At 49.9% G+C, this 13,193-nt stretch overlaps 1 protein-coding gene across 1 annotated transcript in view; it reads left to right on the top strand.

Annotated features, from left to right (window-relative positions):
• Positions 1-7,756: 7,756 nt before the first annotated feature.
• MYO10 (myosin X) overlaps positions 7,757-13,193 on the top strand; it is a gene marked incomplete at both ends in the record, with an annotated part of 166,368 nt that continues 160,931 nt past the window's right edge. The window contains one exon of the mRNA XM_082015005.1: positions 7,757-7,834. Coding sequence (XP_081871131.1) covers positions 7,757-7,834 — 78 coding nt within the window. The remainder of the gene's footprint in view (positions 7,835-13,193) is intronic.

Genomic DNA, 13,193 nt, shown 5'->3' with positions numbered 1-13,193 from the left:
ATTACACATGAATAAGATATTAAAGCAAACACGTGTATTTGGGCAAAAAATTTAAGCTACCAAAATTGAACATATCACATCAATGCAAATACCGGAGAAGGTTTTGAGAGGATTTCAGGCAAAATTTGTTAGGTTGTAAATGTGATTATGAAAGGATATAATGACCAAATTTCATTTTTGTATTATTAAATGAAGTTTTTAACACACTTCTTAAGAACATCCTCCTCTATAAATGTGTAGGTTCACAGCCTTCTGAGTGTCTCGCTAAGACTGCGTGGTTGTCACTTAAGCCCCCCCAGACTTTGTGGGAAATTCTGTCTGCTTTGAAATGAATATTTTGCTGTCCTGTGTTATGATGGGATTTCTGGATTTCAGAGGCAGGAAGGAATCTAGGAGCAAGGGGGAAGTATATTTCTTTACCATGGCAGATGAATGGAAAGAAACTTCTAACAGAAGAGCATTGACAGACAGCATTAATTATAAACAGGCTGATAAAGTCCCAATATCTGAAAGGCATAAACTTTCCGTGAAGCACAAGGGACCATGAAAGCTGTTCCTCCTGGCTCTTTGAAGCTGTGATCTGGTACGACGAATAAATGCCAGCAGCAGTGCAGAGCACCCTCATCCTTGTACCTCTCTCCGTTGCAACAATACTCGTTTGCAAGGTATTTATCTGAACCTGCTCAGGGAATTGGTCAGAATCAAAACTTTTTCCTGTTGAGTTTTTGTTTTAAGAAAGCAAAGCCAGAATGCAAACCAAAAGAGAAAGTTTGGCGCAGTTCCCCTGTTCCATGTGCTGCACCGACCCATGGAGACATAATGGCTACGCCAGACGAGCAAACGGTGCAGGGAAATAGGAGCGTATCCGTAGAGTGAAACATCATGCTGGGGACCCACTGCCCATCGAAAGCGCACGTCAGGAGGCTGTATTTCAGACTAGCCCTAATCTGCCCCGGTGTCCTGAATACTCTTCAGCTGGTCTGGAGGATTCCTGAAGCGTCTCTTTCAGCTTAATTTCCTACGGCTGGCACGCACTTTGCACGCTCTGGGACCGCTCCCCAGCCTGAGCCGAAGCGCGAGAAGTGGGAGAGACCTGGGGACTCACTTCTGAGGTGCCCAGCGGCAGTGCTCACGCGGGCTTCCCCTTTGCACATGCCACAGCCGAGGCAGCGGTAAACAGCGGGGACAGAGTGTGGACGTTGCTTAAACCGGCCTGACAGCACAAGCGAGCAGGCAGCCTGTGATGAGTGTTCGCTGACTGAGCAGCCGCGGTGGCTTAGGGTATGACTGGCCCTCGCTGGGCTTTGCTGCCCTTTTATCGAAGCTTTTTCCTTCCACAGCGCTGCCAGTGGCAAGGGAAGTGTGAGTGTGCCTTGGCAGCTGCAGCGGAACCGGGGACGACCCAGTTTAAATTGCTAGCAGAAGAGTTTTGAACCGACCTGACTCGGGTGGCACTGAGGCAGCAGAAGGTGCCCTCGTGGGTTCCCCCGCTGAGCTCTGCTCCGGGGGCAGTGACCTTCAGAGAGGGGTAAAAGTGTTTTTGCACAGGTCTAACTACCTGATAAAATGAGCACGTGCATAAGCTGCGACTGCGGGGCTTGCAACTCCAAGTTGCCTTTAAGCACGTGTCTTTAAACAGGCTCCCTGGGTGAAGGCAAGGAAAACAGAGTCACGGTTTGATTCAGAAGGGGATGAGAAAAGCTTTCATTTCTTTTTATGCTTTTTCTCATGCTTTCCCACTGTCCTTACCCCCTAACTGGTTCTAAGCTTCTTGATAGCTTTTGTCTGTTGCTCCTCTGGTTTCCTTCCAGCAGGCGTCTTTATGCGATAAAGCAAGGCACTCGCACAATACAGCCTCCTCTGTCGCTACCTTCTCTAAAAACTACATTCCAAGCTGGCACACAGAATCAAAATGAACAGGCTGCAAGTCAGATTGTAAGAGATGAAGAGCTGGATTAAGAGCTGCCGGTGAGGAAGAAAGGCAGCAGCGATCTTAAACGAGCTGAAGGCTCAAGGAGGCTCAGCGGGTGGCGGGCGACAGAAGCCAGCGGGAAGGGAGCAGGTCACTCCATGGCACGAGGGGCTGCGTGAAGAGGCAGCCCAAGGGTGATAAGCGAGGGAGAGCAAAGCTCTGCAAAGGTGATGCCTGGGGGCTGAGTAGAATTCAGGAAGAGGCAAAAAGGTGGGGAGTTAGGAAGCTGCCCATCTTCCTATCTGTGCTGCCTGATCAAGAGGTGGCTCAGTGTCATCAGGGAAAAAAAAAGGCTGGAGCCTGTGAAATCGTGTTTTGAAGTCTTGTAATCGAGCCCATGTTCTCCTGTGGAAAATAATACTCAGAACCTCCCAGGAGGAGGTTCTGGTCAGAAATGGTGGGTAACAACACATACTTAAGGCCCTTCACCAGAGCTGGTAGCGTTAAACGCGCTGTCGCATGGCAGTCCAGCTCCATGGGAACAGTTTGGGACTTATACACCCCAAGCAAGGAACCAGCCTGCTGTTTTGGATACGTGGTCAGCCCAGCAGTGCAGAAGGCATCACATCCACGGTGTCTGTGATTGTTGCGTGGGACTTTACCATTGTTATTTTATTCTCCTCCAGGACTCTGTAAAAGTACTTGCACTGGAACTACAGTCAAGGGAATTAGGGTGTAAGGAGGTCAAAGTGATGGAAGAAGTTGTTGGGATCCAGAAGAGAGGGAAGCTGAAGAAGCCAAGAAAATGTCTCACAGCTTTTTTTCTTCCTTCCTATCAGGAGGTTGTTTACATAAAAAGAAAATGTTGAAATGACTTTATGTTACAGTAGCTATAAATGAAGCTGTTACAAGAATCTGCCGGCTCTTCACTTTTTATTTATTTATTACTCCTAGAGGTTAATAACTAACATTCATCTGTGAGCGTGAATAATGCATTTCATCCATTGCTTGTCACGCTTAAGGGCTAGGCTCATCCTGGCAAGACATAGCTCAGCATAACAGGACCTAACGCTGAAGCACCTCACACCTCACGGAGTTCACAACTCTTAGTCAGACACTTAGGTCCCGGTACAGCACACGGGGACAGCTGGCCTTCTACAAGCCAGATTCAGAAAAAGAGGAAGGCTGCCCAGCCCTGTTGTTGGGCTGTGAAGACAACCCATTAATTACTTTGAAAGCTAGGAAAGCTGGAACTGGCTTTGAAACTCGAGCACATGCTTGCGAAGGAGTTACAATGGACAAGAACGTGAGGAAACCAGTTTTTTTTCCTTTTTTTTCTCTTTTTTTATTCTTTTCTCATCCCCTTCTGAATCTTTGCACAGATTCCGACAATTTTGGCCGGAGCAGTCTTTTCTTTCATTGTACCCTTCAAAACTTGCATGGCAGCAAATTGTGCTCTGCGCTAGCCATCTGCTTGTGCACTGTCACCCACTACAGAAATATTTGCTTCTCCAATAATGCCTCGCGCTTGAACTCTGAGATTGTTGGACAACGTCAATGCCAAACATCTTCTCTACCACAAGTTAGTTAGCTGAAACCTGACTGGAGCTCACAAGTGCAATAGCAGCCCCGCAGAATGAACACAAGTAGTGGTTAAACTCCTCTTTTGGAGTAAAGTTTACAGAAACAGAGATTCTTACCAGAAACATAGACCATACGCAAAGCCACTCTGAAAATGAAGTCTGCCATGGACAAAGACCCCAAGGGGAAAAATCTGAGAGCAAATTTTCGAGGGAGTACGGGATGAAGTGAAGCCTTGAGCTGTGAGCAAAGAAACACTCTGCCTCATTTTGGTGAGAAGAGAACTTTAATTTAGGCTCCTCTTAATTAGTAAGATTGAATTAACTGAATATATAATTTAATTCTTTGACTGAAAACATTTCACATGTCCGACAGAAGGGGTAGCAGTGCCGTGACATAAGGCAGATAGCCTACGTCTGTGCAGTCAGTAGGGAAAGGAAAGCTTCTCCAGAGGGTGATACAGGGGGAAAGCTTTTGTGCAATAAACCTGCACGCAAAAGCTAAGATCACTCAGTTCAATGATATCACTGTGGAAAAACGGCAACTAAAAAATAAGGTAAGCCAGGCAAGAACAGAGTATCACATGCATGTAATGAAAACTCATCAGCCTTTCTAAGACAAAAATCACAGAATATAAAGCTTTTTAGCATAAAAATGCCCCCCGCAGATTTGAACTGAGGTCGGGGCAATCGAATGAGTGTTTGCTTATCGAACAGGGAGCAGGACTGGTGACATGCACAGAAACCGTCATCATGGACACGGCAAAGATCGGGACTTGCATCAGCACAACCCTGGTTGGTTTCAAATGCTGTTAGTGCCGTGGCCCCGAGGGCTCCGCCGGTCCCGAGGGCTCTGCCAGCCCCGACCGTCCCTGCCCACCCGCCCAGGGCTCTCCTCACCCTGCCCATGCCCCTGTGCCCCCGGCCACCCTGCTCCAGGCTGGGGCGGTGGGATGGGGCCCGGCTTGCCAGGTCAATGAGAACGGAGGGGAAAGTTACTTTGAAAAAAATGGACATCTAGAATTTGACCAAGCATGCTCAAGGTACTGAATGAGTTAATGGTTCGTTGAGGATGCAATCATGCCTATGAACTGTGTAATAAATGCAGGTGCAATAAATCTTTTTAAAAGGGGTCCTACAAATTTGGTGTGTGGAAATTCCCCGTGAAGAAACACAGCCCAGGTGAAACATATTTGTAGATAACTGGGATTCAAGTTGGTTTTGCCACCAGAGCAGAAATGGAGAGCGCTGCATGCTATGGGAGATTTCCAGCCCTTGGTAGAGACAGGAGTGATTGAAATCTGTTTTAAAAGTCAGGGGTCTTATGAAAGTTGCAGCTGCTAAGAACTGCTACTTCGGAGCTAAGGAAGGAAGAGATGTCTGTCTTTTGTCAGACACTTTGGTCAAATACAGGCTTTAACAACCACTGGTAGAGGGAAGAAAGGTCAGAAAAGCTGGGTGAAGATGTGACCTGACTCATGTAATGCAGTGAATTTATATGAGGAATATTAAAGCGATCTACCAGACCAGATGAGAGTAAAGCCAACCTAGCAAATGCCAAGGCTGTATTGCATGGAACAAGAGAGAGGCTGGGGGAAAGGTGCCCCCCGACCAGCCACCTCACCACCGGCCACCCACACAGGGTGGGGAGACCTCTGTGGCCAGCGAGGAGGTGCCTCATCGGGGAGGTGGAGCCGAGCCTTCGGTCCATTCCTGGTCCTCACCTGGGCTGAAAACTGAGCCGGCACGTATATGAGCAGCTTCAAAAGGAAGTAATTTACCTTAGGCACACAATCAGTGAAAGAATTTCTACCGATTACAAGAAAATTGGAGCTGTGCAGAACTGGCCAAGTCCCCAGATGTTCATAGATGTATGGAGCTTTGTACAGCGTATCTGCGGGGTTTTCCAAATTCCAAAACAATTGCATACCGTTTTGGGGTCATTTTCAGAGCGGGAAAAGGAAACACCGTCTTTCAAAACCCCTTTCCTATGGAACACAGATGCTAGCCCTTAGAAACTGTGAGCGGGACTGACACGAGAAGAGAAAGGAGAAAAGGAGTAAGTTCGTTGGAGTTACTGTACAAGCTGCTCTTACCTTTCCCTCTGCTCCCTAAATCCCTCTTCCTAGACCCCTCCTGCTTGTGCTTCTTTGCAGTTTTTCTAAATCCTAAGAAAAGTTGTAAGAGTTTTGCAGTCTTTTGCAATTCATCTGCGCCACAAGAGAATACTCATTCTTTCTGCAATGTATTTTTAGGCTGCATAAATCTGGTCCTATTCTACTGGTAATGGTTTCTTGTAATTTACTGAAATACTCATTTAAAAAAATACAGGCTGCTTTTATTGGATGACAGATTCAAAGCTTTCATGAAATCCTATGTTGTTGTGCTTCATAGACCTGAGTACATCCAATGCAGTAGCCAGACACGTGCGTTACATTCCAATAGCATGGTGTCAAACAAAGTAGTCAATCAGAAGTCAAAATAACTTAATAAATACCCCTGATCTGACTCAGCCCTCCCCAAATTAGAGCTTGTCTGAGTGGGGAAGCTTTCTGGCACAGTGACTGTGGAAAAAACCCGTTCCCCTGGACTAACTTTGGAAGCACAGTAGCTTGGAATTGAGTTACAGAGCTTCCACATTGGGATTTATACCATGTATTCTACAGCAGAGTAACTCTTTAGGCTACCTTCAGTGCGAGTTGGTACTCTGTAGACAGGCAAATTCAGGTGACATCCTGGGCAAACCCTGAGTTTCGAAGCAACTGAGGCTTCTCCCCACTTTGCTTCTATCTGGCAGGGTGGCCCCCAAATGGGCAGGTACCCATTCGACAGAAAGTACCTTTTCTGCTGCCTTGTCCCAGCTCTACGCTCGACAGCACAGCGGTTTGCCTGGATGTCACCATGTGCACCTCCAAGACTCGCAGAACCCCGTTTTGGACATTATGTATCTCAAAGCCAAACCTCTTTTACCTGCTCTCCTCCTTATTATTTTTTTTTTTTTTTGACACAATGTTGAAAGAAAAATGTTCTTCCTTGCGCAGCGTATTAAACCTGCTTCTTTAGCCGTGGTTCTTGTGCTTTACACGTCAGCTCCTGTGGCACCATTAAGGAAAAAGAGAGTTGCACGCTGGTGATTATTTCTGATCTCAAGGGCTGGTCTCCTGCACCCCTGCCCACAGGCTGGAGCTCCCAAAGCGATGTCAGCAGTCTGCCTGCCACCGAACGACTGAATACGCCATTCACAGAATCATTAAGGTTGGAAAAGACCTTTATGATCATCGAGTCCAACCACCAACCCAAGAGGGCTCGCTTTCCTCATGGCTCTGACTTATTCGTTGCACAGTTCCTCCCGCAGGGTGAGGGCGGTAAGTAGCCCCACAGCGGCAAGATTTGATTCGCCTTTGCCGTGTTCCCGGTGCTGTTGCTTACCGGAGGGCAAGAGTGCAAAATGACGAACAAGAAAACGTTTCCATAAAAATGAACAACTTCACACCTGCTTTGCAGAAACGTCAAGGGCTAGAAGAGCCGTCGGGCGAGCTGCGGAGCTGGTGCATCCCCGGGAGGTGGCCCGAGGGCTCTTTCCAGTGAAGGGACGGCGACAGCCCGTACGCCAATCTGCCACCAACTCCGGCAGGCGCCGGCTGCGCGCCCGCAGGGCTACGGCCTGCAGAAGCCATCTGACGCCGCCGGTAACTCTTGCCGGACGGCGGAGCTTTGCGCGGCCGCCGGCCGCACGGCGGGGGGAGCGGCGCGCGCCTCGCCACCGCCGCCCAGCCCCGCGCTTCGCTCCTCTCACTCCGCCTTCGCACGCCCGGCTCGGCCCGACGCGAGCTGCCGGGGGCCAGCGGCGGGAGGGGGCGGGGGCGCCGGGCGGGCGCTGCCCGCGCTCCGGCCGGGGCGGGGCGGGGCGGGGGCGCGGCTGAGCGCGGCGCAGGGAGCGGCGCGGCCCCGGCTCCGCCTCTGCCCCTGCCCCGCCGAGACGGGACGGGGCGGCCCCGGGCGCGGGGCAGGAGCGTGCGGCGGCGGGAGCCGCCTTCCTCCTCCTCCTCCTCCTCCTCCTCCTCCTCCTCCTCCTCCTCCTCCTTTCCCTTCCCCTCCCGGCTCCCAGCGGCGGCTATGCGCTGCCGGGACCGCCCGGGAGAGCGGCTCTGAGGGGGCGGGCGGGCGGACAAAGGCTGCGGGCTGGGGCGCGATGGAGCGGCGCGGCGGCTGAGGCGACTCGGTGGGGCCGGGCCGGGCCGGGCGGCAGCGGCGGCGGCGGCACATGGTGCGCGGCTGGGGCCCGGCGCTGCGCACCCGCGGGCGGGCCCCAGGGGCCACCATGGACAACTTCTTGGCGGAGGTGAGCGCGGGCCGGCGGGGTCTTCCTCCTCCCTTTCTCCCCCGCTTCCCCCCGCCCCCGGGTCGCTTTGTGAGGCAGGAGCAGGCAGCACAGCGGAAAGCGGGTCCCGAAAAGTGGCGTGTGTGCCCTCGGCTTGCGGGAGCGGTCCCTCGGGGATCGGGGCTTCGTGAGCGGGAGGGAGAGAGCTGCACCCCCCCCGCCCTCCCCAAAATTGTCAGCCTTTCGGGCTGTACTGGGGGCGGACCTCCGCCGCCGAGCTGGAGCGGAGGGCTGCCGCCGGCTGCCCGCCGCTAATTGCGGCTCATTAGGGCGGGCAGGGCTGGAGGCGCCGGTACCGCGGCTCTGCTCGCCGCCCCCGCGGGAAGCGGGCTCCCGTGGGCTCCGGCGGGGCCGCCGCGGGTCCCTGCCCGCCTTCTGCGCCCGCCCCTGCTGTCGGCGGCGGGGCGGCCCCTCGCACCGTGTCTCGGGTGGGAGTGGGGGGCTCCCTCCTCGGGGGCGTCCCTGTGTGAAACCCGGGGAGTCTAGTTTTTCTTCCTTGCGTGGGCATGTGAGGCTTCAGGCGGTGGAGGTTTCAGCAGCGGGGCGGCTGTCGGGCAGTCTGTTTCTTTTTTAACGTCTGCTTATTAAGTGGGGAGGAAATCTTCCGATACAAAATGCGACGTAACGAGGCTCAGCTCTTGAAAGGGGTTTGAGCTTGGCCGTGGTCTTGTGGATCTTGACAACTTCATGGTGAGGAAACCGAAGCAAAGACACGTTGCTACTGAGTCAGGATAAATGCTAAAAATCAAAACTGGGGTCCTGTTCGGGCCTAAACTAGCTTCTGGTCTAAATTAGCTGAATTTTACATGATATCTTACCACATCGGTATGGCCCGCCTAGCGTCAGCACAGCCTCATGGACATAAGGTGTCCGGCATTCATGCAGCGACTTCTGCGCGTGTGTTGCACTCACGGCTTGCCGGCAAAGCTCGCATCTGGGTCGTGACTCCGGGTGACGGACCGATTGCGCACAACGGCCTCAGTCGCGCCCCTTGCCGCAGCAGTTGCGCTGTCGGGGTTGTAAATATGGGCCAGGCATCTGTTTTACAGGACTGTGATTAAGCTGCAAAACCGTCCTTTGCCTTCATGAAATAACTTCCCTCCTGCTCTTGGTGCTGCCGTTGATGATTCTGCAAGAAAAATAGGTGATCTGTTTACCGGAATAGTAATTAGTCAAATAAAAGGAGGTCATACATCTTACTGCTTGTTAGCTTTGCATTTGTCAGACAACAAAAGTTCTGTCAAGCACAATAAGAACGATGAAATGCAGGATTAACTTTTAAAAAGTCTGAGTTAAGTAGGAATACTGCTTTTTTTTTTTTTCCCCTCCTCATAGAGGATGTAGCCTTCGCCTTTCAAAAGCTTGCAAGCCATGAGCAATATGGTAGCATTAGCCTAGCCTTGCAAAATTAATCTGAAGAGTCATTCGCTCTGACACAAAGTGCTGTAGCGTGCCCTACATAAAGGTGAAGAAGGGTTTTAATGATTTTGACTCCCCTGTTTGCCAAAATTACTTGCCCCAGAGAAAATGCAAGTAAATTTTGCCAGTCTGTGTTAGTATTTCAGCATGTATTTATGTTAATTTGTGGTTGCTGCATGCAGACTTTGATCTTTCTTAAGAACTCTTACTCCCTTTCAACATGTTGATATTACTTTAAAAGATCAGTAAATATAACACCTTGACTTTAATCTGCATCCAAAGTCCCACCCATAAGAATAAACATTTTCCTTTCCTTGCACCGGAGTGTACGTAGATCACACATGGGGAGCGTAAGGCATAACAGCCGAAATGCACTGGGCCTGACCCAGCTACCACAGAAAAACGCCTGTTGAAGGCACGGGATTTAGCTACTAGCTGGGTAATTTAATTTGTGCGAGGCAGACATCCTGCAGCTGCTCTCTACGAAAATATTTGCTGACTTATCTGAGAGAATTGTTGTTCTTGTTAAAATAAGTTGTAGCGCATGGGAGAAAGAGGAAGCTGGATGAAAGGCACAGGTAAGAAGCCTGGTCTGCTCTGCTCTCGTTTTGTCAGCGACGTCGGTCTGCTGATGTAGTTATGTTTTGGGAGAAAAGCTGGTAGGTGAGACAGGTATATATACTGGCACTTCACAGGGGTCATTCCTCACGTTACCAAGAAGCCCCTGTTCACTGCACTGGAGGCAGAAGCAGCTTCAATCTGGCTGTTGCAGAAAAATACTGTACAAATAAAAGGTTTTACAGAAAAAAACCCCCACCAAAAAACATGCATTACCGTTTCTCCCATATTTTTCCATAGCTAGGTGCTGGTTGCAACCTGTTCTCGGTATAGGACGATGCTCACTGGAACAAAGTGAGGCAGCTGGGTAGGATGCTGCCAGAGTGCAGGAAGGCGCGCGTCGCAGAGGCCGTGCTCCTGTTGGGACATGCCGCATTGAGGTGTGAGATGACGCCGAGCTCCTGCCAATCAGCTGACGCTGCCATTGTCTGAGACCGAGCAGCTTTTTGACTTCTCCATCTTGCTGCCCAGTTCCTTTCCTTTACTATTTCTTAGTATTCTTAGCTTTTATTCTTACAGGACAACAAGTGGTTGTACCTGTCTCCAGTGGAGCCTCAACTTCCATCCCTGTCCCAGTTTTCTAACTCGGATAATTTAAAAAATTGCTCTGAGTAAAGAATTAGGCTAGAAGAGTCAGCCCTGGAACTTACTCCCCAAAATGCTTTTGTTGCTGGAAGATATTAAAGTCATTACAAAGTTGTATTCTAAATACAGAGAAGTGTTTTCCAAGACTTTTAAAAACTATTTCAGGCTGTTGATTGATCTGTGCTACCTTTTGGTGTTTGAAGGAAGGATGGTGGTGGAATTCCAGCTTTTTCAGTATATTTATATAGTCATATTTATATATATAAAGCGTTAAAACCTGTAGAAGTCCTGGCAGTCCATACTCAGAATTAAAAGTATGGCTGTAAGCAATAGAGCCATTTGGCTGTCTTGCTCCAAACAGCCTGGAAAAAAATCGTTCCCATATGTTTCACCAAGAGCTAGGGTGCTCGCAGCGGAGCAGTCTCCTTGTGGTAGCTGAGGTCAGACTTCTTTTTTTTTCCCAGAGGGAGTGCAGCCCTGCCAAAAGGGGATGTATGCCATGAGGGAAGGAGAAGAGTAATCTCAAGATGAGAAGGAAGACAAGGAAATTGTGCACAAAAAGGGCAGGAGTGGGAAGCTCACGCTGCTGCTTCAGCATCTGAAGTCCCAAGCAGTGCTTACCCAGGCAGCAGGGGAAATGGATGCAGAGTTCATTTCCCCCTCTTGCACGGGGACCGCTTTGCCCAGCACATACGGTGTGTGGCACCGAACCGTGGTCACTGTCCTTGTCACAGGAGGAGTGTTGCAGTTGCTGGCCCAGCTGAGGCCAGAGAGTGGCTGAGGTTGGGGGACGACTTCAGGAGGTCATCTTGTCCAAACCTGCCCTCCAAGCAGCGGCTCAGCTCCCGGGGACCATGCAGCGCAGTGTGCATAGTAGTGGCCGCAGGGGTTGATTGCATTTAGTTGCTGCTAAGCTTAAAAGATAAAGGATTGCCCCTCCTTCCCCCCTTAATTTCCACAACTGGAAGAGAAGGAGGAAGAACAGCTCTGTCTCCTGCCTTCTGTCTAGCATGTCTGGGTAGATAATGTTGAAGGAGAGGGTATTGAAAGCATAATCATCATCATAGAGGTCCTACTCATGTTTCTTGTTGCACAGAGGGTTGTTGGGAACTGTGGGGTAGCCTTCTCTTGAGGTACAGCAGATACTCTGTGTCCAGCACGCTTTTATTTATAGCAGTGCTGCTGGTACCTTGAGTTCAGAATGGTTTCCTTCATTTCTGCTTTCCACAGTTGAACATACTCGCCTGTGTACCCTATTTTAAGGCAGGGCTCCCAAGCGTTGAACCTCCCTCTGTGGGAAGGCTATGGGGCAAAAATTAATTCTGAGGCTTTGAACGTAGCTTCAGGGGGCCGTCAGAGGTGGTACGTGCCGAGCCTGGAAGCTCTTATTTCGGATACGCAGCTTGCGGCAAACTTTTCCTTGGCGCTCCTGCGCTGCAGCATTTGGAGGATGACTGCCTCCTGGTGCAGAGTCGTTCCTGGAGACCTTCGAGAGGTCTGGCCGTCCCCTGCAGCCAGGCGACCTTGGTGCTGCCAAGTTTCCGCTCTTAAAGCGACAAATCTGGTGAGGCTAATAAACCTCGGCATCGATGGGTTCTGGCTGTGCCTTGCAGCATAGCTTACATGGGTAGGACAATCTCGGCGGTCTCCTGGTTTATGTTAAAAGCGTCTTCCTGATAGCACAAGTGTGGGTTTTTATGTTCCAGCTTGTGATGTTGACGTAGCTTACACCAGCAAAGCTGCATTTCAGACCAATGGGGTAAAACCATCGTCCCATAAGGGATGGCATAAAGGTTACATTTCTGGAGGACTTTTGAGCGCCCAAGTCGTGCCAAGAAGGAACGGTGCCTCTTTTGGCTGTCGACATTGGCTGCGTTTTCTGAAGTTTCTGAGCCATGACTACTTCTCGTATTTAGTTTTTTTAAAAGCTGGTGGCTGTTTTGTCAACAGTTATTTTTAGGTTAATTAGACAGCATTTTGTTTTGAGTGGCAAATCTTTCAAGGTGGACTCAGGACTTAGGTTACAGAGTTGGAAAGAACAGTTTTTGTAGGTTAGTTCTGTAAGTCGGGAAATCACATTCAGCTCATTGGTAGCACGTCATCACGACTGCCTCCTACATGTATTTCACATGTGCCTTTCATAACATAGATTTGTGCAACTGAAGCATAGTCGTTGTTGCTGGGCTGGAGCCTAGCAGCCCTGCTGGCACCAGGAATATTGTAAAATGACACAAGAATTCTCTTAAAGCTGCAAAGCACGTAACTATTGAAACTAGCAATAGAGGCTCTACATTGTGCAGGGTCTGCTCGTGGTTTTTTAGGTGTGTTCAGTCAGACTCCAGCTACAGGAGAGCTGTGAAACCCCCAGCATTACAAAAGTCTTGTCTGCTTCTGAGTCTTGGCTTTTTTTTTTTTTTTACCTTTGGGTGACACCTCACTGAAATGGTTATTTTTTTTGTGTGTGTCTTTTCCCTAATGTATGTTTGTGTCAGCACTTTGTGTGTAGCACTTAGACCTATTTTGCTCTAACCAGACTTTCTTCTTCATATGTATTTTCATTTGGTGAGCCCTGTGTATCGGGTGATACTGAAGGCTGTAAACCTCTCTGTCTCTTTCCGTTTTTGGAGGGGTCACACAGCCTTCTGCCCAGTAAAAGGGAATTCTGTTTGAAAGCATGGCCAGTCCCAACTTATTTTTT

This window comes from Phaethon aethereus (genome assembly GCF_964289735.1).
Source record: "Phaethon aethereus genome assembly, chromosome: 2".
NCBI lineage: Eukaryota > Metazoa > Chordata > Aves > Phaethontiformes > Phaethontidae > Phaethon > Phaethon aethereus.
The sequence above is the reverse complement of the archived record's forward strand: the minus strand, read 5'-3'. Positions and strand labels throughout refer to the sequence as shown.